The 27,373-nt window shown below is 43.8% G+C and overlaps 2 protein-coding genes across 2 annotated transcripts; both read left to right on the top strand.

The window, feature by feature from the left end:
• The first annotated feature begins 545 nt into the window (after positions 1–545).
• LOC6626003 (uncharacterized) lies at positions 546–1,494 on the top strand. The gene is made up of 2 exons (XM_002049410.4): positions 546–772; positions 836–1,494. The coding sequence occupies exons 1-2, from the start codon at positions 581–583 to the stop codon at positions 1,349–1,351; spliced, it is 708 nt and encodes a 235-aa protein (XP_002049446.2). The 5' UTR covers positions 546–580; the 3' UTR covers positions 1,352–1,494.
• Positions 1,495–5,403: 3,909 nt separating this feature from the next.
• On the top strand, positions 5,404–25,403 carry nvy (CBFA2/RUNX1 partner transcriptional co-repressor nervy). The gene is made up of 6 exons (XM_032437073.2): positions 5,404–5,965; positions 17,283–17,505; positions 22,144–23,582; positions 23,644–23,823; positions 23,973–24,098; positions 24,177–25,403. Exons 1-6 carry the CDS (start codon positions 5,963–5,965, stop codon positions 24,483–24,485), a joined length of 2,280 nt encoding a protein of 759 aa, XP_032292964.1. The 5' UTR covers positions 5,404–5,962; the 3' UTR covers positions 24,486–25,403.
• The last annotated feature ends 1,970 nt before the right edge of the window (positions 25,404–27,373 follow it).

The following is a 27,373-nucleotide window of genomic DNA, read 5'->3' as shown; positions in this document are numbered from 1 at the left end:
TTTATTTTCACATTTTTCGGACATTTTTTGATTAAACAAAAATAAAAGGTGTGCTCGAGTACAAAACTTACTCATGTCAAGAAAACAATACATTTTCAAAATATACAAAAAATTTAAATTAAATAAAAATATAACTCAGTGCAAATAATAAATAAATATAATATATATATAAAATAAAAATAAATAAAAGATAAAGTAATAAAATAATAGAAAAAATTATTCCCGACAAAATAAAATATATATATTCCCTAATATTTCTTTAATTTATAAAAATATTTATAAAGAAATAAGAAAAAAAAAATACTTTTTTATTATTTTCAAGATGCATATTAAACAGACCCGAAAGGAACAAAAATTTATATCTAATTATGTTAGGAATATTTGAAACGTATAAATATATAAAAGAGTTGGTTGATTTCTTTAAGTGCATGCATATGCATGTATATGGCATAAGGAAGAGAAAAAATAATACCAATAAATTGGCAAAATGATAAGCGATTGTAAAGTAACTAAGTTTGGTATTTAAGTCGCTTGTTTTACTCACATTGATCAGTTGCTTAACGAATTCGGAGTAGTGCCCATGTTTATTATGGATCCTCAAATTTGTATGGTGCTGCTGTTGCTGGGTTGCGCCATGCACAGCGTTTGGTCGCAGACAACGGAGATCCCGGAGACCACGGACGAAACGGAGACAACGGAGACGACGGAGACGACTGAGAGTCCAAACTTTTCGTGCTTCACCTATGAAGGAACCGCTGTCGATCTGGAAGGTGTAAGTTGAACCCACATACCAGATTTCGGCACCTATGACCTTTAATACCCTTCCCATGCACAGCTCTCGGGTTATTGGTATGAGGTGGCACGTGCTCCGGATGTGGACGACATGCAGTGCGTGAATTACTCGCTGCCAGCCAGTCCCAACGATAACAATATGCTGGAGCTGCAAGTGGAGTACGTGGACACCACCAATGGCCAGTGGGAGTCGGCCTCGGAGTCTGGCTCATTGGCCTGGGACGACAATGCCAAGAATGGCATCTTCACCTGGTCCATCGGGGAAGTGACCCGCCTACCGGTCACCTACAAACTGGTCAGCACGGATAAGACCACTTACGCGTTTCTCTGCGGCTACATGGGCATCGCACCCGTGCCGATCTTCAAGGTGTGGACACGCCATCGACATCTGAGCGTCGATGACATGCTAATCATCCAGCAAAAGTTCGTCGATATTGGACAAGTCGAACAGCTCGCCTGGGTGGAGCAATCGCTGGAGAAGTGCAACAATTCCGCCATGCGCACGGCCGGAGGAGCACTTGTCGCCTTCGCATTGGCGTTAATTCTTAGATATATTTGAGCTGTTAGTGAAGAAGTTTGTGTAAATTTTCCATAGTACAATTAACTTACATAATAGGATAAATCGCAAGATTGAAGTTTGACTTATTTAAAAAAAATAAGAAAATTAAAATGAAGGGAAGGATGTTGCAATATTTATTTAAATGGATGCTCGTCTTTTATTTTAAATGAATTATGAAATTTCTGTGCATGCTACTTTATCATTTTTGCTAGCTTTTAGAGACTTTATTCTTCATAAAGTGTTTGTCCATGTATACACATATATGCACATACATATAAAAATATATAATTTATTGTATTTACATTGATAATGCGGGTTATCTTGAACGATCTTCTTGTTAAAGTTTTTTAATTACGACTGGCGATATTTAATTTCTGCTGATCTCAGACTAGTTCTGCATATCAAATCTTACTGTGCTACTTCTTTATCATAGAAATCGAATCAAATAGTTGAATTAAATTAACAAGTTCAAACAAAAATGTGGACAACATTTTAGTTCAGATCACATGTCTATAATTGTTAATAATATGTCTGAAAAGTACTTTAACGAATTATGATTAAACGAGAGTCAGCATATGAATGAATGAAGTCTTGCAAGAGCCCCTGTTCTTCTTTCAAATTTGGTTTCAACTAGAGACAGAGCTGGAGAAAGGGAGAGAGAGAACGTGTAAGGTAGTGTCAGTGATCTATACTTTTCTTATTCAAAACATGAGAAACTATATAAAATATACTTTTTATACTAAGTAGGCCTTTCTCAAGCATACCTACTATATATATACTACCTAATATATATGAACTATATACTATACCTATTGATCCTCATGGTAAACTTCCTTACATGCAGCATTCTGAGGCCCATCGATCCAACTTTGCCTGTTATAAATAGTATATCTGTATATGTGAGTTTTATATACATTTATAAATATTGTCAACAAATGTCAAGTTCCATTTTTGGTTAATTCAATTCCACCTGACGCAATACACCATGACGATGACGCTGACCAACTATTTTTGGGATGCCACAGGTGGAAGCCGCCAACATGGCTACCCCCTTGCTTGCCTGTCTGTGTGTGTCTATTTGTGTGTGTGTGTGTGTGAGAGCTTGTGGCCATAAACAAATTGACGCCCAAACTCTGCCGCTGCGCCCCGCTCATCATCCTTAGCGTCGTTTGCACGGCTGAGGGGGCAGAGGAAGTGTTATCTGCTCGCACTCAGTTGCCAGTTGCCAGTTGCCGCTTCCCACTGCGCCAGCTTATTATCAAAAGTCAGTCAATGCCGCGTCATACACACACACACACTCACAGACACACTCCGGGCAAACAGCTTCATTTTGACCTGCTGCCCTAAAAGGGGGCGCACACGAGTGGGTGGCGATTTGTTGGCTGGTCTTATGGCTGGGGTGTCTGTTGGTGGCACGGGCTCGAGTTCGGTTTGCTGAATTGGCGCTGAGTAAACAATTTCTTTATCGTCACGATACACGCCGCAGTCAGATAAATGCGTGCTGCCTGTTTGGCAGTGTGGCAGTGTGGCGGGGGCAGCGGCTGGGGCAAGGGCTGGGGAGTGGCAGCAACTGTCATACATTGTTATTTAAAGTTAAAAAAAAGAATTAATAATTCAATTATGCATCAACATTTGCAACACTGGCCATGTGGCCTGTCTCCCTCACACGCTCAGACTGCTCGATTCTCGGCCTGGCCACAGCTGCGCGTATGTTTGTGTGGCAGCCAAATTGCCGTGATTTCATTCAATTTGTCGCAGCGGCAAAGGCAACGGCAACGGCAGCGGCAGCAACAAATGTTGCCACTTGCTGCCCAAATTGTTTTCGTTTGGGAGATTGAAAGCAACCACCCACGCAGCTTGTGCAAAATGCGCATACAAAAAAAAAAAAAATAAAAAAAAAAACAAAAAAAAGAGAATAGAAAGAAAGAAAAGTATTCGGCTGTGTCCAACACCCACTGTGGCACACCTCCTGCCCATCCACCCATTGGGAACGTCAGCTGGCGCTCTGTGTGCCAATGCACAATTGTTGTTTGTATGAGAAAATCTCGCCTAATGGCGTTTTACATTATTTGCCGCCTGATGCCGGCGTCGCTGCCACAGCCAACTGCTGCCAAGTGCCAATGCCAGAGTTGGAGACGGCGACGGAGATGGAGTCCTAGTCAGAGCTGGCAGACATAGACGTGGACGCAGACGGAAACCGAGAGCCATATACCCATAGCCGTAGTTGTAACAGCAGTTGCCAGGCTGTTGCCTAGATTTCTGCCTCTTTCACTCCTTGCGCCAAAGTTTGTGGTTAGGGTGCTTCGGTTTTCGCTTGTGGCAAGTTCTCTGCAACTGTGGCCGATTGGGTGGTGGGTGGTGGCTGTTGGGTGGCGGGTGACTGGGGTTATGGACAGCATTCTGGCCAAGCAGCCGTAAGATGAATGGCCACTTATTGCCCAAGCTGGTTGAGCTCAAGTCCTGATGGTCAATTCTGATAGCCATTGTTGTGATATTGAAATGTTACGGCAACTGCAAGCAAATTTAGATTGATCGGTAGATAACTAGATACTTCCAGCAGCTGGGACTTAACTTGGTATAGCGCAACAGGTATTAGCCAAAAGTGATTAGCAAGAAAACGCAATAGGTTTCGTGTAGAGAGTAGAGCACGACGAGTAAATTAATCCTAATTAAGGCAGACTTTTAGTGAGCACACAGTTTGAATGAGTTTATTTATGTTGCCTTTCATTTAACTTAGATTCCTTCTAATTCCTAATGATTCTTACATGCAGATTTAAATACTTTTAATTATATAATAAATTATCAAAGGATATTTTAAGATAACATATTAGATATAAATCCGTTATCGTACTAATATTCTAAGACCTAGAAGACAAACGACCTCTAAGTAAACAGTTTTTTGGAAATCCTTATTCCAAAACTGTCCTCGGGGTCTTGAGCCCACACACATCTTTACAACTTTACACACACACTCACACAACCCTCTGCTGTGGTCCATTCTTGATTGTAAGCGCATTCCCATGTCGCACATAATCCAACGCAGCTGGAGAAGAAGACGAATCCCAAATCCCCTATACCGAAAACGAAATCGCCTTTAATTTGCTCGCTCATTTCGAGGCTCAGCTTGTGCTCTGCGCTGTGAGCTTACCGCAGGCGAAGGGGTAGGGTGTTCAGTGGGTGTGTAGGGGGTGGATTGCGTCTATGGTTTATGTGTTGTGTGTGTGTGTGTGTGTGTGTGTGGATCTAAGCATTTGACATGGTGTGAACACGCGCATAAGGCCATTTCAATGGTTTTCAAATGCCCGACAAATGGCGGGGGGGTGTTTTGGTGCTGCTCCCGGAGCGTGGCTGTGGTGTGGGTGCGGGGGCAGGGGGAGCCCTCCATCTGACTTTCATGTGTGGGCGTGCGTGTGTGTGTGTGTGCACAATTGGTTGGCAATTTATTTAAATATCGGCACGCAGTTGGAAACGCAATGCCAACTGGAATTTCATGCCAAGTGAAACACATTTCAGCGAAAATAAAACGAAACAACAGCAACAACAACAACTGAGATATTTTGGCTGCCGAGCAAGCTGCCGAAAAGGAATTTTTCAGCTGCCGCCGGCAGTGGCAGCGCGACAGCAACAGCGACAGCGACAGAAGTGAAGGAGGGAGGCTGCGACAGCGACAGCAGCTGATGTTAATAGCCCAGCGGGGCCAAATGCCGGCTGCTGCCATGCGAAGCGAAAGAGGAGAGGAGGTGCAGACTGCGACGATGTCTGGGCAGGCAGTTGTTGCTGTTACTGTTGTTGCTGCTGTTGTTGTTGTCGTTCCCGCGCCTGGCCCTCTGATAAGCCAATGGCATAGGGTTGGGGTTGGCGTAAGCGTGTGTGTGTGCGTATGCGTGTGAGCAGCTGAACAGCTGTTTCTGACGCGAACATCAACTGCGCCGGCGCCTTGCAAACTGCAGGCGAACGCAGCCGAGTCAAGACACGAAGAAACGAACGACGAAAACGAAACATGTGCCGGACTACCTGAGCAAGTTGAAACTGAAACGGCGCTCACAAACAAATTCAACTTTCAACTGAGCAGACGTCACGCAGCAGCAGCAGCAGCAGCAGCAGCAACAGAAGCAGCAGCAGCAACAGCAGCCGCAGTCGCAGCGCACAGAGGCAGCGTTTCTCTCAGTTTCGTCTTGTGTGTGTTATTTGGGATTCGGCATTCCATAGCCGCCATTCCCAGCGCGTGGCTTCAGTCGTTTGGCATTGGCCCGACATGCCGGTACAAGCGTCGCATCTCCGCATTCGTACTCGCCAACAATTGTTGTTGTTCGCGTCGCGTCAACAACATCAACAAATAAATGGAAAATAAATAATCTGAATATGTGCAAGTAAATTTTATAGTGCGGCTTGCGATTTGTTCAATATCGGTTGCTAGTCAATTAACGCCCATTGCAGGCGTCGCGCGCGCGTTTTTTAGTGGGTGTCAACACCAAATGTATCTCAGAGATACGAAAACAATGCAGCAATTCGCTTAAGTGCAGCACAACAATACAATAGAAACCAAAGCAGCAAAACGTACATTATAAAATACCAAAAGAAATAATAAGAACATTTAAACGAACAGCCAAAATGGTAAGTCAATGAGCCACATGCAAAGTATCTGTAAGATGCGCATCTGTTTTATGTGTGTCTGTCTGTGTAAGCTATCTGTTTCTTGTGTGTGTGTGTGTGTCCCCTCCTACATACCCAAGCGCAACACATGTTGATTGTCCATGCCGCGATAACGCCAGCTGTCCCAGGCAATACACCCTCGAAATATATCTGGAATCTGGGCAGCTGCGCGGATTGCTCTTTAAAAATATCTCAAAAGCGACGCATCTGTTTTTTATTTGCGCAAATGTTTGGCCCAAACACAAAGCTACATAGTTGCTAATACAAATTTGCCTGTCCGTGTGTCTATGTGTGTGTGTGTGTTTGACACATTTTTGCATTGCCACAAGAAGAAAAATCCCGCAGCAAATTCGTTTTGTCAGTTTCACGTGCGAAATTATAAATTACGAGTATTTTCCCAGCTTCATTTTTTTCCACCGTCACGTGCTTGCGTGTATGTGTGTGTGTGTGAGTGTGGGGAGGTGTGTGTGAGAATAGTTGTATAGTACGATGGCGGAGCATGCGGATGTGGCTGCCAGCCAATGAGTTTGGACACCGTCTGTTTCTGATGGCCTTGGGCTGGCAATCGGGAAATCTCACTGCAAATAATTGCAGCTGGCTGCCATTTCAACTGCCGCCTTCTGCTCTAAGCAAAATTTCAAAACTTCTGCCAGCCGAAATTTACCAACAGGAGCAAAATTAAATATAATACATATGTCACATAATTGCTCCTCACGGAAGTGTGCGTGTATTTGTGTTTGACTCGAAGGGCAACAGATTGTTGAAGCGTCCTTTTGTCTAATTTATGTTCGCATTGTATCCGTACAATGCCAATAAATCAATAAGTTAGGTTTGGTCTTGAGACATGCCCTGTTAAGGATCTTAAAAACATTGCCAAATCTGCAGCGCAATGGTTTCCCTATCTTCTTTTTATAAATCTTGAAGAGAATCAGATTCCATTTTACAGAAAATATCTTATAGATACTACATTTTTAATTTGAGCATACATAATAAAAATAGATTAAAGCACCATCATATAAAGACAAGATCCACGTTCGGTTTGAGCAGAACCCAGTCATGAACCCAACCAGTTGCAGAAACAGGTGTGAATCAAAACCTGAGTTCATGCATATCAAAAACCAGGCTTTCGATCCTTAAGGCAGGCATTGGGTTCGAGCCGTAAGCCAAACCTTTTTTTTGGGCTTGAAGGTTTGCTTTTAACTCAATTGTTCGGTATTCTTTAAATATCAAACCAGGAAGTCAATATTGCTTAATTTCTTCTCACTAATATAGAGAACTTGGCTTATTGAGCTTTAACAGCTGAACAAAATACATTATTTCCGCATCCAAAATTCAAAACAGATCCACAAATAAAAACACACAATCTAAGCGTATATTAATGAGCTAATAAATATTATATTTCGTTGCAATTAAAAGAATACTTATATTCCAAATTATTGACTAGCTTTTCGCATTTACTTAATGAGTACGTTAAGTTGTTAGGTAAGTTAACTGGTATTTAAAAGCATAAGTTAAGATCGCACGTGCCAAAGATCTGACAAAAAAAGCGACAGATTGCAGCTGGCCGAACATTTATGTTCAATTTAAGAGCGGCTCCTAAACAATTCTCCCATCTAGTTCACAGCTGGGCCTGCTGCATGTGCAGCTGCTGCTGCGGCTCCGGCTGCGGCTGCGGCTGCGGCTGCTGCCTGCATGACTCAGTCGAACTCACCTGGCCCTGCGTTGCACAGCCTGGCCTTGGCTAGGCGGCAGCTGCTGCAGAGCGCCTGCCAAATGATCTGCACTTGTGCAGCACAGCACGGAAGTATGTGTGTGTGAGTGAGTGTGTGTGTGGCAACATGTGCGAGCGAGAGAGCGTGACCAGCGGCTGAACCAGCTGCCGTTTTGCCTTTTTGGCCTGAATCGTCTGCCCATCGCTGGTTTTTCGTTTTTTTTTTTTTTTTTTTTTTGCCACCGTCTGTGCGTCTGTCATTGGCACGACGACACCTGTATAAACATTTTAACAGCTTGCCGGGCTCAGCGAGAGCTCTGCTCTGCATACCCTTTGCAAGGGTCGGGCAACAATTGCATAATGTTTGTAACGAGTGTTGGGCTTGCCAGAATTTCATATATATTTTCTGGGACATTTGTGAACTAAATATGCTCATTGTATTTCCTTATAGTCAAATGCTAACTCCTAAAAATCCATAAGATGTTTTTGACATCGGTCAAGTTCGTAAGAAAGTAAAGCTTAATGAAAAATAAAAAAAGTTATCCATCTAAAAATATTATTATGCTCGAGACAAGTATAAACTAAAATCAAAATAATAAACAAAATAAAATTATAATATATATTTTCATTAGTGAAAAAAATATATAAGTATGTATAAATTTTGTAATAATTCAGAACTTGCTAGTTTTACTAAATTTATGTTTGCTTATAACTGATTTTCAAAAAGTTATATAAATACATAAAATATAGCTATATGATATATATAAATAAACATACAAATGTGCTTTATATTCTTTTATACCCTAACATAGGGTATTATAATTTTGTCTCGAAATGTGTAACACATAGAAGTAGACATCTTCGATCGAATAATATCAACATCCAGTTCTATATAGCCGTGTCCTTCTCTCAGTTTCTAATCGAACTAGTCTCTCAATTTGAAAGCTATCGTCATGAAACTCTGCATAGGTCTATATATCATACGTAACTATATCATATAGCTTCCATAGGAAAGATCTGTCGAAAATGAGGTTCTTGTGTGAAAAACCTTTTGTTTTTGAAGATATGTTAACCAAAATCGGCATTTACTAATTTGCTTATGCTTCTAAGATATGGGCAAAGCGTAAATAGAAAATAAAAGTAAAAAGGGCCGAAGATAGTCATTCTTTCTTGTTATTTTTTACTTGTATCAAGCAATTAATTAACTTTAAACCCTTATTAAATAATAAATATAAAGGCAACATGAGTCGATTGGTCTGTAGGAGTATTCACTGTGCGGCTTACCAGAAAATTGTTTGCCATTTGTTCAGCTTGCAGTTCCTCAAACAATGTACAACAGATGGCGCTGAGACAGTGAAACAAAAGTATGCTAATAAATTAAGTCAATAGCCGGCAACGAAATGATCACAATTAGCCTTGGCAGAAGGAGCGGGCCAATTAGCGGGTTCGATTGAGCTTGTTGTCCCAATAGGGCCACATCCAAATAGGGTTAAATCAGCGCTGTGAGCCTTGGTTAAACAACAGACAGACGGCGGCTGGCAATTTTCATATTGTATTACGCTGATGATGGGCAGTTCGTTAGATTGTTGGACTGTTAAATTGGTGTATTGACGGCCTGATTAGCCGGCAGGCACATTCAGTGAATGCACTGAAAATTGACAGCGCCGTGAAAAGGGCAAAGTGATTAAGGTAATAGGCCAGCCAGGTGAAATGCACATGACAAGCGCAGCTGCTGTTGCTGCTGCTGACGCTGCTTAGCCAAGGGCGCCACATGTGGCATGTGACGCCACAGCAACAAACAACAACGAACAAAAAAAATCCCTGCCCAGCCATCCATCAAGCGCTCAATCAATCATTAGCACTGTAAACCTTGCCCAGCCACCCACAAGCCAAAAGAAAATAATGTTGGCGGCGGCATTTTCACACCTTGGCAATTAAGCGACACGCCCAGGAGCGACGCCCATGTGGCTGCCTAGGCGACATTGACTAATGAGACGCCATTTTGTTTGCCGTCTAAACAGCTGAGACAACACAACAAATGGCAATGGCGACCGGAAATAAGTCAATTTACTTATTAGCACAGCGAGCAACGACAGCGGCAAAGCCAACAGCTACCCAGTTTTCAGTTCCTCAAAGCACAAAGGCAAACAAAGCGCCAAAAGTGTCACGCACAGCAGAACAACTAACACATCCACACGCCCACACACACACACACACTTGCACGACTAGTGTATATTTTTGTGTGTGCATCCGCTTAATCGAAAAAGTCAAAAACAAATTTTTCGGGTTTTTACTTTTTTTTTGGCATGCCCATCCAGAACCCGAGCCTGCTTCTATCCACTTGCCGATTGGCCTCTGTTTTTTTTTATTTATTTCATTTTATTCTTATATTTTTGTGGCTGCGGAATTGTTGTCGTTGCTGCATGTGGCAGCTTATTAAAAAGACGCAGAAACCAACAGGGAGCAGCATCAGCAGCCGCAGCAAAGAAGCCGGAATGCTTTTGAGCCACACACACACAAAAATTACTTGGTTATGTGTAGAAGAACAATGCAGAGCATAGTGAATGGAAAATGGTCAGCCGACTTACCATATGCATAAACATATATATATTATAGTCCCCTGTTGCGGATGACTATGGGCTGCATCACTTAAATGGCAAGAACTCAGCCTTAAATTGGTTTAATTAGTGCTAAAATTGCCTTAGAAGATAGACTGAGTTCTAATATCAATATTTAGCTAGAATACGCTGACAGCTATTATGTTATATAATATTATATATTATATTATATTATGTTGTGGATCGTCAAGCACGCGAGCTCAATCTAAAGTTTTCTAAATGCACATTTATATAAATCAGAGCATTTAGCTTGTATTCCTCAAACAGTTTCATAAAATGGATTGTATATCTTGGCTGTAATATGTTTATCTCCAGTTATACACTTGCTAACCGGAGTAAGCAGATGAAAAAGAAGATGTTGCAGCTGTGGAATGCGTCATGTTGTCCATTTGCTGTCATTCTTTCAACAGATGCAAAGAGCGCTTTACTAAGTGCACATTTCATTCATCTTCTTCATAATGTTGCTGCCACTTTCAACATACTCTTCATTGAGTTAGCCTCCCTTCTCAGGCCGCCCACTCAACTAACTGGCAATCCTTTGGCCTCAACTGTCGTCTCTTATGTTTTAAACATTTTCTAAATAGTAAGCGCAAAAAAAGAAGAAAAATGGAAACTACAAAAAGAAAATGCCACGACTAACGGCATGTCCGGCACAGATACAGCATCGGTGGCCTTATACCCCATATGCCCCTGATACCCTTACCCCTTGCCGGCTCGTTGCCTTTGCCTTTGCCTTTTCCGCTTCCATTTGCTGGCAAGCGCCCAAATTGTCTGGTTGGGTTTGACGCTGCTGCTACTACTGCTGCTGGTTGCTTTGGGCCAAAAACATTTGAATTGAATTTGCAGCAGCAACTGCCTCAATTTCCAGACACAGCGCTGACCTTGTCACACATACACACACACACACACACAACCTATGGGCAAAAGGGGCGTCGGCCAACGACAACGTCGCAGCTGCCGTAATATTTCTTGCGCCAGATGAAACGCAGATGATGCCAGGCAACGAGACAGCGGACAACGAACAAGGGAGCAACAGCAACAGCAACAGCAGCAGCAACTGAAAAACTGCGCCCGCCAAGTGGCAACAGCTGCCAGCTTAAGTATATCTGCCCCCTTCGCTCTCTTTCTCCATCTGTTTCATCGTTTGCGTCTTGTAACTTGTCATGGCACAGTTGTTTGAGCTGCAGTTCAAGTGCCGGCAACAGATTTTTGCTGTTACTGCCCCAAGTTGCTGCTGCTGTTGCTGGCATGTGTTGCTGTCGCTGCAGCAACATGCATCGATTTTTGCATGTGCCCCAAATTACAAAAAAAAAATGAAATTTTTTATTTTTTATTTTGGCACTATTAGATGGCATAGCATTGCACAGGTGTTACACGCCAGCGGCAGCAACAGCTGCAGCTGCAGCCGCTGCTGTCAGTCGCAATTTTTAATTGAAAACGGCAGCAGCAACAACGCGGCCAACACCGCAGAAACTGTCGTGTGCAGCCCTGGCCACGACATCAACGTCAGCGTCAACGGCACGTGGCAACATGTGTTAAGCCCTGCCCCTGCTCCTGGCGTATACCACCCTGCCTGCTTCACGACTGTTGCAGACAACTTGGCTGCACAAGCAATCAACAGCAGCAGCAGCAGCAGCAACAACAACAACAACAACAATGGGCAGCAGACATCAGCGGCACGTGCTGCGTGCAGCACACTAACTGAAAACGCTTTTCCAATCAGACAATCACAACAACGGCCAAAAACAGCTGGCAAATCTTCAATTGCCAGCAACGGGGCCTCGTTTCGTTTGAAAATTGCATTTGTGGCAGCAACAACAACATGAGCGGCAGCTGCATAATTGAAAAGCTGGCAACATGTGGCAAGAGTCGCTTACTGCGGCTGCCCAAATGTTCTAGCTGCAGCTGCAACCGACTCGCCGACTGGCTAGTTAATGGCCAGGCGGGGCATAAAACAGTTCATATCGGAAATAAAACAGACCATAAAGCCGATTAAGCGCGACACTCGCTCAACTGTTTTTCCTGCCGCTGATGCTGCTGCTGCTGTTGCTGTTGCTGCTGTTGTTGCTGATGTTGCTGCCTTTTTTTTTTTGTTGCTGTTGTTGGTCGCTGTGACACGCCATTATCTTATTATGCCTCGCACACACCAAAAGTGCCAGAGGGAAAGGAAGTAAGCAGCAGCAACATACACGTGCGGTGACTAGTGCAAAAATTGTTGCTGCTGTTGTTGCAGTTGCTGGCTGTGTGTTTGTCTGATGTGTAATTTAAAATGACACCAATGCTGCGGCACGTTGCAGTCGCACACACACACGTGCAGCAGCAGCCATTCACGAGGGCTATTCAAAAGTTCTTAATAGAGTTAACACAAAGTGCTAAATAACTTAACTAAACTAAAATATATGGAAACTTTAACAGAATTGACAATTTTGGATTTGTGCTTCTTATCAACAAAAATTTCCAAAAATAACATGTTGCGTATGTACTTATTAATTCGTTAGAGGCATCCAGCATATATTTCCAAAGAATATATAGAGTTCAGGGTATCCACTTTTTTTAAAAAGCTTTGCCTTTCATAATATATCTGGCGAAACCTTTATTATAACATTAAGAGTTCTCTAATCTTTATTTCAATATTTTTTTATTTTGTTAATTTTTTTCAAGCATTCTCAAACACTTTTTATGAAGTCATCGAGGTCCTTTCTACTAGCACTTTGCAAAAATAACAACTTATTTTAATATTGATACTGACTAAATAATCATTTGGGGTATTTATATTGTTTAAATTTGGATGAAGACAATAGTTTGTATTACAAGTGTAGCTTCTCCAATAATTGAAATAAATATTAGTAGCCGTAAAATTGTGTAATATTAGGGGCATTCCAGATCATAATAATAAATTTTACAAATAGCTAACATTAGGGGCGTTCTTGCTTATATCACTCATTATTTTAATGAATAATGAATTATGAATTATTTTAAAAAATAATAAATCACTAGTGATTAAAATTAGTATAAGAAATTGAAACATATATGAAGTATAGGTATTGCGGCTTATATCACTAATACCCTAAATCAATATTTAACAGGCATTAAATTAGCTTACACAAGGGGCATTCACAGTTCTGGCCAATACAAATTTGATGGTATTTTTGAACATCGTATTATTATATCGATAGAATTGACGCAGACAGTTGCGAGCTGGGGGAGCCATCATCAACTTCTCTGGCAGCACAATTCGTTCACATTTGTAGCTTCATGTGTAATGAAGCAGCTGACGCAGCAAGTTGCAAAAAACTTTTCATTGTAAAGCACATACACATGCACAAATCGAAATACGTGTGTACGTGTGTGTGTGTGTGTGTGTGTGTGTGTATTGCACGTACTTTTGTCTGAGTGTGTCTGCTGCTGTTACTGCTGCTGCTGTTGCTGCTGCACAGGTGTCGTCGCCAGTAATCTCTTTCAGGCAGCGTTGGCGGCGGGCGCCACTTGTGCATAATGACGCAGTCCGCACAGCCACATACAAAGCTGGACTGTGTGTGTGTGTGTGTGTGTAAACTGGACGCGTCCACGCGGCTGTCATTTGCACACACATACACACACACACACACATGTAGTGCGAACGTGAACTGGCAGCTTACAGCTAAAGCACATGCAGCTGTGCTGTGATTTCAACCAACGACTCCCAAGCCCAGGCCCAATCCCAAAACCCAGCCCACACCCACTGCAGCAACAACCCTTCACAGCTGTTATTGTTGTTGTTGTTATTGCTGTTGTTATTACAGTTGGCGCGCCTTTTCGTTAACTCTGCCACAGCTCCTGCTCCTGCTGCTGCTATATATATGTATGTGTGTGTGTGTGTGTGTGTGTGTGTGTGTGTGTGTGGCGTGTTTTTGTTTGCAAAAGGGATAAAAGTATAAAATGCTTTGGTGTCCAGCCACATGGCTGTACTGCTGCTGCCGCTTCAGCTCCTGCTGCTGCTGCTGCTTTTGGCCTTTTTTACACGAATTAAATGAATGTCGTTGAATTTTTTATGATTTGTGTTGCGCCTAATTGAAAATTATGCGCGAGTTGTTGCTGCTGCTGCTGTTGCTTTTAATTTGTCATTGCTTTGGCAAACGGCTTGCCAAATAGTTGCCACGCCCCGCACACACCGCCCCGGAGCTGCTCGACCCGCCTCTTCCCCGACCGTTTAAATAATTACTTTTTCTTTTAGCAATTTCGCCAGCAGCCGTTGCCAGCGCCGGCAGCTGCCTGGCTGGCTGGCTGCCTGCTGCCTCCCCGCGCGTCGCCTTGCTCCAAGTTTTGTGGCAAAAGTTCTGCGGGCGACATTTTCCATTTTGCTGAAACTGAAGCTCAAGCTCAGGCGCTTTGAAGTGGCTTGGCCCCCAAGCATAGTGGCAGCGCGGTAGCGGCCGTGGGTCGTATGTGTGTATGGGGGGCAACTCAAGTTGAAGCTTTAGCCGCCTGCTGGCGCCGACAGGCGACAGCTGCTTGAGAGACGACGTCGACGACGACGACGACACGGCTGCTGCTGACATTTGATTCATTCGTCATAGCCTGGTCCTATGCCTTGCCAGCAGCTGCTGCCAGCCAGCCAGCCAGCCAGCCAGCCAAGCTATTAAGTGAGTCAGGGCCCGCCCATGCCTCTCGCATGCCGCCCACTCACCTGGCGCACACACAAAACACTTGTTGTTGCCGCCTGTCACGCATGTTTCGTTTTGTTAGTTTCGTGCTGCCCGCCGCCAACAGCCCCTGCCGCTGGCCAGCTACCCGAACAGTTGACAAGTGTTATAGACGCCATATGCCGGCTGAATCTGTCATTAGTTGACCCCAAACCACCACAGCCCCCCTTCGCAACCAGCCCCCATTTTTTGTCGGCACTTTGGCAAGCGGCAGCTGCGTGTCAAGTGTTTGTTTTTAATAGAATTTCATTTGCAGCATTTTTAGTAATTTGCCTGATGCGAAACAGCTGTCCGCCAGACTGCGCTCTCTCTCTCTCTCTCTCTCTCTCTGTCTCGCTCCCTCTCTCTCTGTCTGAGAGATCTCTCTTGCCCCCACCTAGTGTAAATATTGGCAAGTGCGACGATTGACTTTAAGCATTACGCCAAAAAAATATATAAGAACAAAAAATGTTTTTACACCTCAGCCAGGCAGACGAGCAGCTGAATCGACGCTTGGTGTGCTTGGGGGCGAGCCCTGGCGGGGGTGGTCGGAGATTGATCGAACACATGAATGAAAATGAGCAGATTTTTTTCCTTTATGTTTTTGTTATTGTTGCTTCTCGTTCTTTTACGCTTTTGTTTATGCAGCCGCACAAGCTGCACAAACTCCCACAGCTCGTCCAGGTATTTACATATTTTAGTGATAAAAATCAACAAATTTTCCCATGCTCCGACCGGACTGACATGGGCGTACCCGGGCGACCGGACATGAACATGAACAAGTGCGTGCCAAAGGGTTGAATGTGTGCGTGAGTGTCTGCTTGGGGGAGTGGCAGGGGGATGGGCGAGTGGTTGCTCAAATGGGCGGTAAGTGCCGGTTGAATGTTTGTGCAGCCTGCCTTGTTGAAAGCTGGGCAATTGTTTTTAAATGTGTATATATGTGTGTGTATAAGGGAGAGTGTGTGCACTGCACTGCACGACCGGGCAGTCATCAATTGGCGCAATTAAAGTGCTTCACGAGGTGTCTCTGATGGAGCGGTGGCAATACCTATCAAGTATGTTCATAGGTTTGATATAAGTTGTGGAATTCGAAAAAGCTGCTTCGATTTTTCCATCGCATTTCAACGATAGTTCACTTATATTTGTATTCCCCTAATCTGTCTATTAATCATATGATCTGAGTTTTTATACTTTTAAATGAAAGCATCTGGTTTTCCGAAATATTTCACCATTGTGTTTAGATCTTCAGATTATCAAATCATGCTTAACTTAACTTAAAAGAGCAAAAGTCGGCGTAACCAAACATTGTATTGGGCTTGAGAGACTTTCGTTTCTTGGCCTTCTGCTCTTAAAGATATAAGTATTAATGGCATAATTATGGTATGTTATAATTATTTCGAGTTGGCTTGGCGCTTGACAATACTTATACTTGATTTCAGTTAAGAATTCCTGATTTGCTGTCAGTTGTTTTATATTTTAAAGCCTTTGAACATAATTTATATGGTGTCCATCGTAATTAACCCAATTAACTAACTTGATCGCGGAGTTCAGACTTGTAAGCCAATTTCCGTGAAATCGATTTTTCGCCCAGACTTTGAAAGGGCTGTACAAATTATATGATAAATCAAGAATATACGAACTAACTAACGCTTGTTTGAGTATGAATTAAAAAGTACCCCAAAATCTAGTTCAGTTGTTTAAATACATATGAATGGATTCTTTTTATAGCTACATATAGTTGCCATTCGTAATTAATTCCGACAACATTACCAATTCCAATTGTTAGCTGCAAACTGGTGATTGGGGTCTGCCAAATAATTTTGCATGCACTGCTGGTAAGGCCCCAAGCGTGGCTACAGCTGCCCCTAATGAGGCTCGGTCCCAGGCCCCATACATACACACTAACACACACAGACACACACATACACGCACACACACACACAATTCTCTTTCGTGTGGCGGTGGCCAAGAAGGTCCTTGGGTTCGGTGCGCCCAATTTGCATGTCAGAGAACAATTTAATCAAATTGAAATCAAATAATTTGAAATCATAATGTGAGAACTTTGTCACTTGATGTTTTCGTTGACGCATGGGAACCTGTACAGGTTTGCGCTTGTTTATAATTACAAATTGTGTAGGGGGCTTTCAATTGTTGTCATTGTTGTTGCCCCCAACAACAACAACAACAACAACAACAACAACAGCAAAAGCAACAGCAACAGCAACAACAATGACAATAACGTAGAACAGAGTATTTAAATTTCTTAACTAATTTGCGACTATTTCCAGATGGCGCTCGATGGCAAAGCGATAATTAAGGAGGAGATTACCGACAAGGACGCATATGACGCAGCCGCGGCAGCGGCAGCGGCAGCAGCAGCGGCAGCGGTCGCAGTGGCCACATCAACAGCTGCCTCATCCGCGTCATCGACATCGGGCTCATCAGCAGCAGCAGCAGCAGTGGCAGCCAACACAGCAGCAACTGCGGCTGCAATTAGTCGACGGCTTAAAGGTAAGTGGCATGTGGAAAACACATGGGCTGGGTGCGAATCCAGGGGGAGAATATGTGATTGTGAATGTGAATGTGCCTGTGGAATCGGCTGCGTAGACATTAAGGCGTTTAATTGGGACTTGCGAGCTGGGTTTGGGAGCACAAGTGCAGCCAAGCGACAGGCACAACGATTGATGGTGTGAATGGCAGCAGCTGCGAGTGTGCGTGTGTGAGAGTGTGGGGTTATTTAGTTGTTTATGTTGTGGCACGGCACAAATAATTAGCAACAGCGACGTATGGCACGAGTTGCAGGCCAGTTAAGGGAACAAGATTTTGGCGATACGCGATTTATATGAGTAAATGTTTCCTTAGGGAATTTATAAATATTATCTAGATGGTAATACAATTATTATTCTCTGCTAAACCTTGTACAAATCTATCTGTAAGCTTTTTAATTACTAAACTATTTATTTGGCTTGCTTAAGTTTATTTATTATTATTATATATATATATGTTATGTTATATTATTATTTATCAACTATTTCATCTGGTCTTCGTTCTACATTCCCTGTTGATTGTTTACATAAATATGTGAGCCGTACTCAGTCAAGATTGTTTTAGAATTTCAATATGCTCACAAGTTGTTGAAAAACATATTAATTAAAAATGTTTCCAGTAACAATTTACATTCGATTTTATAAAAATAAATACAAGCATACTTCTTTGAATTCCCTTAAATAAAAATAAAACAATAAATTAAAAAAAGACCTTTATATAAAAAATTTGTATTTCAATAAATATATGAATATTCATGAAACTCTTCTGCATCTGTGCAGCAGCTCAATAAGCCGCATATGTAAAATAAAATTGTCATTAAATAGTAAATAGTTGTTGAGCAATAATGAATTGCATACAATCAATACTTTTGAGATGCACTACAATTTGCACCCAATAATATCAGCTGGAAAAAACTGGTACTCACTATATGCAGGCAAAATGGAATTAGTTGCGGAATGTTATTCACAGATTTTTTGAGCGCTTGGCAGCTGCCTTCAAGTGCAACAACTCATTTTGTCGGCTTCAACCACTCGCTGGGACCGCAGCTCACAGTAAAATTTTGTGTGTGCGCGCACAGGATGGCCACAAGGTTTTGCTATTTTCCACTTTTTGTTCCCTTTTGGACGTTAGCCCAAAAAAATAACAGCCGCTGTTGGCGTTCCCAGCAGCGAAAGCGGCAGAAGCAGCAACAGCAGTAACAAGAGCCCGCATCGGGGAAAAAAGCGTAGCCCGCTTTTAGGGGCTGCTCTATTGTGTGCTTTGCTTTGATTGCTGCTGCCGCTGCTGTTGCTGTCGCTGCTGTTGTTGTCGTTTTAGTTGTTGTGGTTGTGCGTACCTGTGTCACTTGCTGTGCCAATTCCCAGGCCAATGATGTGTGCGTGTGTGCTCTGCATTTAAGGCGCTTAAATTCTATGAAAGCCTGCTCTCTAATTAGCATTCAAAACTGAAGCTCTTCAAAAAAAAAAAAAAGGTTTTGTTTAACAAATGTTTGCTGTGTGTTGCAGAGACGCCCACAACAGCAACAACAGCAGCAGCAGCAACTTCATTATGCCCGCCTGCTGATGATGATAATCACAAACAGCGCATGATGAATATTTGCCAAAATGATTGTTTTCCCAAATGACTATGCCAGCAACAACAGCAACAACAGCAACAACAACAACAGCAACACAAACTAAACTTGCCAACGTTTCGTTTTGTGCGCTCGACTGCAATCTATGGGACGCAGCTGTGCAAATTCTGTTGCCCGCACACACACACACACACACAGACATCGGCATACAAACACACACACACTCATAGACTGCCACTGGCCCATGCTGCGTATACGTAACCTTAAATCGATGGCTGCTGCTGCTGCTGAAGCTCACTCATGATGCTGATGTTGCGCCAGCCGTTGAGGCTCCCACAATGCCGCATTGCCACGCCCCCAACAGCCGCTTCCCCCACATCAGGCAAGCCCCTGCCACGCACATACACAGAGAAAATTGCCAACATTATGTTTTAGAAAATATGTGAATTGTCAACACAAAATTTTCGTAAATAGTTTTTCGTGGCCGAAACATTTTTCGTGCACAGTCACAGCTGGTCAGCTGCCTGACCGACCGACCAACCGCCCGACCGCCCAGCCCTTGGGGCACAACTTTGGGTCAGTTGCGGTTTTGTGGCCCCAACAAACTTTTAAGCCTCAGCCAACTGCAATATTTTACAATTGTACACAGCCAGTTAGATAGAAGAGATACTCTCGGCTCAGTTGGACAGATACATAGCTAGAGCGTGGGCGACACTTGCTTCTTTTTGTTTTGCCTTTATTTATACTCTTTTATTTTTTGCTTTTTGCATAGCAGCCAATTACAGGGCCCGGCGGCGGCATCATGTGATCCATCATTGTCTATGTTTGGCGTTTGATAAGCCGCCGCCAACGCAGTTGAGTGATGTCTCCTACTCGCTGGCTCACTCTCCAGTTTAGGTGTGTGTATGTGTGTGCGAGGGGTGTGTGTGTGTGTATGTATGTGCTTGTGTCCCTTCGATTGGCGTGCCTGAATGGCTGTGAAAACACAGCCAGTTGCAGCTGTATCCACAATCATTATCACAAAAGCAAACTGTGCAGCAGCCACAGCAGCAGCAGCAGCATCGACTGGCGGCTGCGTCGTCATCGTCATCGTCAGTTACAGCAGCGGCAGCAACAGCAGCAGCAGTAGCAGCAGTGGCAACATTTGCACCCACACACCCACACACTCACACACATAAACAATTTCCATTAGCTTGCGCAAACAAAGTTTGTGTGTGTTTGGTCGCCAATGCGAAACAGGCGACAAAACATTTGCAAACTGAATTTCAATTTGAAAATTTACAAGTTGGCGCTAGAGAGAAAGAGATAGAGTGAGAACATAAACTAATAATGAAAAAAAAGAGATAGCGATAGAAATGGAGAGAGATGGAGATAGGGATGCAAAGAGGGATAGCAAACATTAATTTGTGCACAAAGAATAAAATTGTGTTCTTTAATCAATTGAACGCAGTCTTGAAATGACTCAAATATGATATTAATTATGTTTGTTTAGGAAATAACTTGAATCCAGATTATCTTTAAATTGAATCAATAATTCCACTATACGATCGCCAAGGTTACTTTCGCTTTGCAATACTGTATTTACCTATTAACTGGAAGTAAACATGCACTCCATTTGATATGTTAATTTATATGTTAATCAAAGTCTCCAAAAATAATAACTTTAATAGTTTTAATCATTTTTCGAACTATCTTGTTTGAATAGAATTTTAAACAAATGCATATTCAATTAATTTTTTTAATATGTCTAAGAATCTACTATTTGTTTACAGAACGCAGAGTATTGTTGAGTTAACATTACTTATGTTTGTTTTTAAAAAGTATCAGGCGTCAAAAGTTGCAAATGAAAGCAGACAGAGCTTGATTATATAATATTAAGTATACGCTGGTTGATTAATGACTTGTACTTTCTTGTTTAAAAAAATATTTCAATTAAAATAGTCACAGTTCCGGTGTGCAAAGTTGCATCGATGGTAAAGTTGACTTTAATCAGGTCAAGATGCGGGCCTTAAAAAAATTGGAACTATGTTTCCAAATTATTCGCTATGATTATAAATTATTTCGCATTACTTAAATTTTCTTAATTCTCTTCTGGCAGCACCTATATAGTACATTATATATATAGCTGTCATAAACACTATCGATATGTCTTTTTATAATATCTTTTGTGTCGTTTTTAATATATATCTTAACTTACTTTATGCTTCATACGTATAAGCGTAATATTCGATGTCATGAAATTAATAAGCAACGATCAAAGTTGACCGAAAAGTCGAAAATATTTTTGAAGAGATTCTCTAGCTGAGCAGAAACACATCCTTTTAAATTTGTCGCCTGCCAGTGACTGCTAACGCACTCCAGCCGAAACCCTGCCCATCCCCCACACAGGCCCTCGTCAGCATCAAGTCGAGGCTCGTCCATCTGCGCGCTGCGGCTTTGGCGTTAAGCTTTTCATTTTTGAGCTACAGTCGAGTGCGGCGCTTTGGCAGCCGGATCAGGGCTAGGGCGCGTTGCACACAGTCGGCCAGCATGCCACCCATGCACTCATGCCCCAAGGCTCCATGCCCCATGCCCCATGCCCTATAATATACCCTTACCCTGGGCCAGCAATTAGTGCGTGGCGCTTGATTTGCTTGCTTGGCTGGGCTTTTGGGTGCTTGTTGCCTGGCAAATGGCAACCAAAAATGTTTGCTAATTTATTTCCCATGTTCAAACAAATTTGTTAATGCTGTTGCAGCGCCCCCTGGCGTTGGGAGCAGACAAGTGCTGTAGCTTGTTTGTGGTCAACAGAAATATATACATAGTTGTGGCATGGCCGATGTTGCAGCTTCCGAGCTGCAGCGTCGTCTACAACAGCTCCTAATGCATTTGTAATGCGCTTCGCCTGCACATCCTGTGTGTCTATACGTGTTTGTGTGTGTGCGTGTGTGTATGCATGTGAGTGTGCGTACTTGTGCCTTGTTTATCTTCGTTGTTTATTGTGAACTAACTAACGAGCTGGCTGCTTCCTTCTTCCTTTTAACCAACAGCCAACAGCAGCAGCAGCAGCAGCAACAGCAGCAGCAGCAACGGCGACAAGAGTTCCACCACCTCCTCCTCGGCCGGCAGCAGCAGCAGCAGCAAAGACATGTCCATCTCCGCCAGCAACACAGTCAGCAGCCAGCACACGCCCAATGGCAGTCGGGAGCGGGAACGTGAAAGGGAACGTGAGCGTGAACGTGAACGGGAACGTGAACGTGAACGTGAACGGGATCGTCTCTGCCGCACTCCGCCGGAATCACCGCCCGAGCTGGCACGCAATCTGACAGCTGCACCACGATCACCGCATTCACCGCCACAGCAGCTGCATCATCACCAGCGACCACAGCGCAATGCGAGCACCTCGCCCGTGGTCAATGGCGGCGGTGCCAGTTCAGCCACATCCCCAACGCCCGGCTCACAGCATGCCGCCTCCCTGGCCGCAGCTGCGGCAGCTGCAGCCGCTGCCGCTGCGCATGTGGAGCAAGCGCGTCTGCTATCCAAGCTGCGAAAATTCCTCGGCGCTCTGGTGCAATTCTCACAGGAACTCGGCCAGCCGGAGGTGAGCGAACGCGTGCGTGCATTGATCCTGTCGCTGTGCAGCAGCACCATATCCCTCGAGGAGTTCCGGCTGGCTTTGCAGGAGGCCATCAACCTGCCGCTGCGTCCGTATGTGATGCCCCTGCTCAAGAACAGTGTGGCGCTGATGCAGCGCGAGATTTTAGCGCTGGCACGCGCCACCAACCAATCGGCACTGCAGTACGTGACCAGCAATGAGCAGGCCGTGATGGAGCTGACGCCACATGGCGTGGCCAGTGCCGAATTCGCGGACATATTCGTACAGCTGGAGGCGCCACAGCCGGCGACATCCAATGGCAATGGGGTAGCGCTGTTCAAGCGCCGCTCCTCGGACTCCATGATGGAGCATGGCGCACACAATGGTCTGCAGGAGTGGGGCGAGTACATGCCCAATGCCGGCCAGGCATATGCGCCGCCCAGCAAACGACTGGCCATGCATCCGGCGCCCACGCACTCGGTGCTCGCTTTTGACTACAGCGCTGCGGCCGCCGCTGGCGAGGTTGCCGGCGTTGCTGCAGGTTTTATGCAGCGCGACGAGCGCGAATTGCGCCTGGGCGAATCGGGTCAGGCTGCCGGCAGGCATGCACTGCCCCAGGTGGCACGCGGTGGCAATGCCCCGGCTGCTGGGGCAGCAGGTGCACCCGGCGGCGAGGAGGAGTGGAAGAACATACACACCATGCTTAACTGCATCTCGGCCATGGTGGACAAGACCAAACGGGCCATCACCATACTGCAACAGCGTGGCATTGAACCGCAGCACGGCAACAACAGCAGCCAGGAGCTGACGCCCGCCGCTATGGCAGAACTGCGCCGCCAGACCGAGGAGAAGGTGGCCGAGTTCAAGCGAAATGCCGAGGATGCTGTCACCCAGGTGGGTTATCCGCACGCAAATTTATTCCAAGCGTGATTTACAAGCCTTAACTTTGTCGCAGGTCAAGCGCCAGGCTGTTATCGAAATCCAACGAGCTGTGGTGGCCGCTGAGACGCGTGCCGCAGAGATCATGACCCAGGAGCGACTGCGCATGGAAAAGTTCTTCATGGAGATGAGCCGTCATTCCAGTGGTGAGCGCGATCTGGACAACAAGTCGCCATCCATAACCAGCGCACAGAATGTAAGTAAAATATGAATTCAAGCCCAGAGGTCCTTCTCGGTAGATAAGAAAAGATAGCCAAGAGAATTTAAAAAATTCCTTTGATTGTTAATTTCAACACATTTCATTCAATTACTCCTCTAATCATTATATTTTCGAAACTATTTAAGGGCAACAATTTGCAGCAACAATGCTGGAACTGCGGTCGCAAGGCCACTGAAACCTGTTCCGGCTGCAACATGGCACGATATTGCAGCGCCTCGTGTCAATACAGGGACTGGGATAGTCATCATCAGGTAGGTGTAGGCCAGCACTTTGCAGCAGCCGCGACTTGTTACTAATACGGCAGTCAATTTTTGTTATTACATTCGCAGGTTTGCGGCAACTCAAGGGCTACCGAGCTGAGCGCCAAGCATTTGCATTCGGCCAGTGCCAGCGGCCTGCGCAGCGCCATGGCCACCCGATCACCACCCACCCCCACAACAGCAGCAGCAGCGGCAGCAGCAGCGGCGGCAGCTGCGGCCTCCGCACATCTACAGGCGGCTGCTGTTGCTGGCGTGCGGGAAGCGGCTGCAGCAGGCGGCACTGGAGGCACTGGCGGCGTTGGCGTCGCTGGCGGCGGCGCCGCTGTCGCCGCTGGCACGCCCAGTGCGCTGGTGCCCAACGGACTGGGCTCCAAATGACGCATTCGCATGATGAAACCCAAGAAGAAATACTTGTGCTAGTCAAATTAATGAAAAGCGTTCCGGCTCGAATACGAATACTAAAAACCCACATATAATTATGGAGCTCAACTAAAGTAAACCTTAACCAAAAACAAAATGAAGAGAAATTGTCAGCATTATCCAAATAGTTTTCTAAATGCACACATAAAATATACTTCAAGTAAACGAGATAGAAATGTAATTTAAAACTTAACTTTTTGCATTTCATTAAAAATCAGAAATTAAAATAAAAATAACAAAAAAATAAAAATAATAATAATAAAGCAGTTTAATGAGTTTTGTGCGTGACAAATTGATTTAATAGATTTTCTTTTCTAGTGCTTAAACGTTTTCGTAAAATGTTTCAGGACAAGAAAGGTTCCAATAAAAATTTCCACGCTCCAAACTCATTAATTTATAAATTTTTTAAACTTGTGTGAGCACTTTAAAAAAAAAATAAAAAAAAAACAATACACATAAATATTTGCACCACATTAAAGTTTATCGAATTAAACGTAAAAGCTATATTAAAGGCAACTCTTAATAAATATAAATTTAAAAAAAAAAGAAAGAAAATAAAAGCTGTAAGTAGTACTTAGGACCCAATCCAAAAAGCAAAGAAAGCGAATACATAAACTGAACATAGTAGTTTTTATTATTATACATATAATATATTATATTTATTATTATTATATGATTATTGCTATCATTATGGCTAATTTATTGATTATATATATGTATGTATTTAATTTATTAATTAGTATTTATTGTATTTCTAAAAAAAACAAAACATATTTAACTGTACTGCAAATGAAAACCAAAAGCATAAGTAAATGTTACAACCACAAAAAAAGGCTAAAAAGAAACCCAAGAAATAAAGTGTTTTAAACCAAAAAGTTCGAGTGCATTCGATGCGATTCAATACGATTCATTTCTCAAGCTGAGCGGCAGCCTAAAAGCAGGCAACGAAAAACTGCACCAGCCATGATTTGCGCATTAGTGTGTGTGGCCAGTGTGTGTGTGTGTGTGTGTGTGTGTGTGTGTGTGTGAGTGTGTGCTACAAAACCACAAACTACTGTGATGAAATTTCAATTATCGTCACTCAGCTGCGCCATGTGCAAGTGTTTGTGTGTGCGAGCGTGTGTGTGTGTTTGGCACACCTGCTGCTGTCGCATTGCAAGCAAGCAAAAGCTCGTTAGTGCCTCGCCTAGCCTGGGGGCGTGCACAGCATTTGTTGCACACATATACACGCACACACACACGCACATGGCTTGTGGCTGCCATACACACCCATACACGCACGCATTTGTAGACACTTCAGGATCAGCTTGCCTTAACTTTACTTTTGTCTGCAACTGCTGTGCGCTTTTTTGCAACCCTTCACTGGACGACAAGCACACGAGGTTTCAGCTTGGTTTGGGCCAGCAGCACGGCCACATAATGATGATAAAGATGATGATGATGATGATGATGTTGATGATGGCATTTTGCTACCTGAGTGATTTTCTAAAGCCAGCCAACGGCCTCAGAACGACAGGCGGGCGCATATTCAAATAGCTGCACGTCCAGCCAACAGCAACTGGCAGCAGTTTCCTGGTGCCTGCTTCTGGCCAGCATATGCTGACGTTTTGTTTGTTCCTGACTGTAAAACTGCCACAGCCTCACACCCACCCCCCACCCCACAATTTGTGCACGCCCGTGCTTACTGCCCGTTCGTTAGCTTCTATTTAACATGCAGTTATCGTTTGTTATCGCCAGCAGCCACAGCTCAGCCAGCCGCAGACACGGACATGTTGTCAACGGCAACAACAGCAACTCGCTTCAAAGAAAATAGACGACTTTCAAAGGATGCCTGACAGTTGTATACCCTGTACTGCTCGAACGTGTATCTTTATACAGTAAGATGAATTGGTCTTTTTTAGAAATTTTAATTTTTCTATTTTCCAAAATAATATCTAGAGTTAACTGACGATGCCATGTTTATAAGCATAAAGAACAATTTTAAGTTAACTTAACCCAAAATAAAATTAATATTTTAATTATATGTATTTTATTATTTTGACTGCCCGGCACATTTGCAAACAGGGTATGTGCACATTGTGCAAATTTCTTTAATTGCCGACCTGAAGTTAGCTATAATATTTTTAATTGTGCTTAAAATCGGCATGTCTCGGGCCATCGCTTGTGAGTATACCCTATTGGAAATGTATTATTGACGATTAAGACAATATGGGCCGCTTGGCGTCTGTTGCTTGGCCTTTGTATTGTCTTTGGCTTCAATTGGGTAAATTGCATTAACATTAAAAACGTGAAACTTGAACGAGAATTTTAATTAAAATGCTGGCAACTAGCGATGTCTGGCTAAAGCGGAGTTTGCCTCGGTGCCTTGGTCTGTGTCTGGCATAAAAATATTCATCATAAGTGGCAGCCAGCAGCGGTGGCAGCGCCCACCAGCAGCAGCAACAACAGCCGCCAGCTGCTCACAGAGTCCCAGTCCCAGTCCCAGTCGCAGTCGCTGTCGACGTTGGCAGCGACGCGGACAGCAATTGTGCCATTTCAATCGACATCTGTTACTGATTTCAAAGAAACTTTTGTTGACAACACAAACAAATGCCAAACACAGCAGCAACTGCGAGAGGGAGAGAGAGAGAAAAAGAGAGAGAGAGAGAGGAAGAGAGGGAATAGAGAGTGAGATGGTGATGGCAGAGGGAGAGGAGGAACAGTGTATGTTGTCGCCTGGGGGCCAATGGGACAAGGTACAAACGTTTGACGCTTGCCTGCGCACGACTCCAGCCACAACGCCCAGTACGGGACTCACTCACGTGTGCCCGTGCCCCCCTAACAGTCACCCCCTTGATCCACAAAAG

Source organism: Drosophila virilis, chromosome 5 (genome assembly GCF_030788295.1).
Source record: "Drosophila virilis strain 15010-1051.87 chromosome 5, Dvir_AGI_RSII-ME, whole genome shotgun sequence".
Classification (NCBI taxonomy): Eukaryota; Metazoa; Arthropoda; class Insecta; order Diptera; family Drosophilidae; genus Drosophila; species Drosophila virilis.
The sequence above is the reverse complement of the archived record's forward strand: the minus strand, read 5'-3'. Positions and strand labels throughout refer to the sequence as shown.